Raw genomic sequence first — 629 nt, forward strand, 5'->3', positions numbered from 1 at the left:
TGTTTTGTTTTTTTTCTTTTGTGTGCGTGCATTTTTTGTTTGCGAGTGTGTTACACAATGAGTGGTCCGCGGCGGGGATGTTTAGGACTCTGGCCGTCCCTGTTCTCGGCCCCCTGCTCCTCCAGGTTGATATTGCTGGTGGAGGTGTGGTGGTGGGGGAGGGGCTCCAAAACAGGCCTGTAGCCCCCGAGGTACATCAGACCTGAATGAGAGAAGAAGACAGAGAGAGAAAGAGAGAGAGAGAGAGGGAGAGAGGAGAAAGAGAGGGTTATGTTTGCAAAAGCATCAGAGGAAATTTACCCAAATCTGTTGTGGTTTTATTTCACCAGTGTGAGAACTGTCTCACTTATTCCCAACTCATTTTCATGGAGCATAAGGCAGAACAATGTGTCGTTTGTTGGTACAACCAATTCCCAACCAAGGCCCATAATGAAAATACTAACATGTGTAATTTTATTTTTTACATTTTTGCCTTCCTGCGTCTGAGTCTGACAATAAGTGAGTTTCCATTCACCTGTTTAGATCCACATTTTCAATTCATGAATTAAAAAACGGGAAATACTGACGCCCTGAAGATACAAAAACATCAGATCTGTGTGAAAAGAGTTCTTCAAATTAATACATGAAAC

General features: G+C 42.9%; 1 protein-coding gene across 1 annotated transcript in view; it reads right to left on the reverse strand.

Moving 5' to 3' along the window:
* Positions 1 to 629, reverse strand: part of rnf157 (ring finger protein 157) — a gene marked incomplete at its 3' end in the record, with an annotated part of 23117 nt that continues 22488 nt past the window's right edge. Inside the window, 1 exon segment of the mRNA XM_035671859.1 lies at positions 1 to 202. Within this exon segment, the coding sequence (XP_035527752.1) occupies positions 51 to 202 (152 nt within the window).

This window comes from Morone saxatilis, unplaced genomic scaffold, assembly GCF_004916995.1.
Source record: "Morone saxatilis isolate NCDOM2014 unplaced genomic scaffold, NCSU_SB_2.0 Contig1, whole genome shotgun sequence".
Lineage (NCBI taxonomy): Eukaryota > Metazoa > Chordata > Actinopteri > Moronidae > Morone > Morone saxatilis.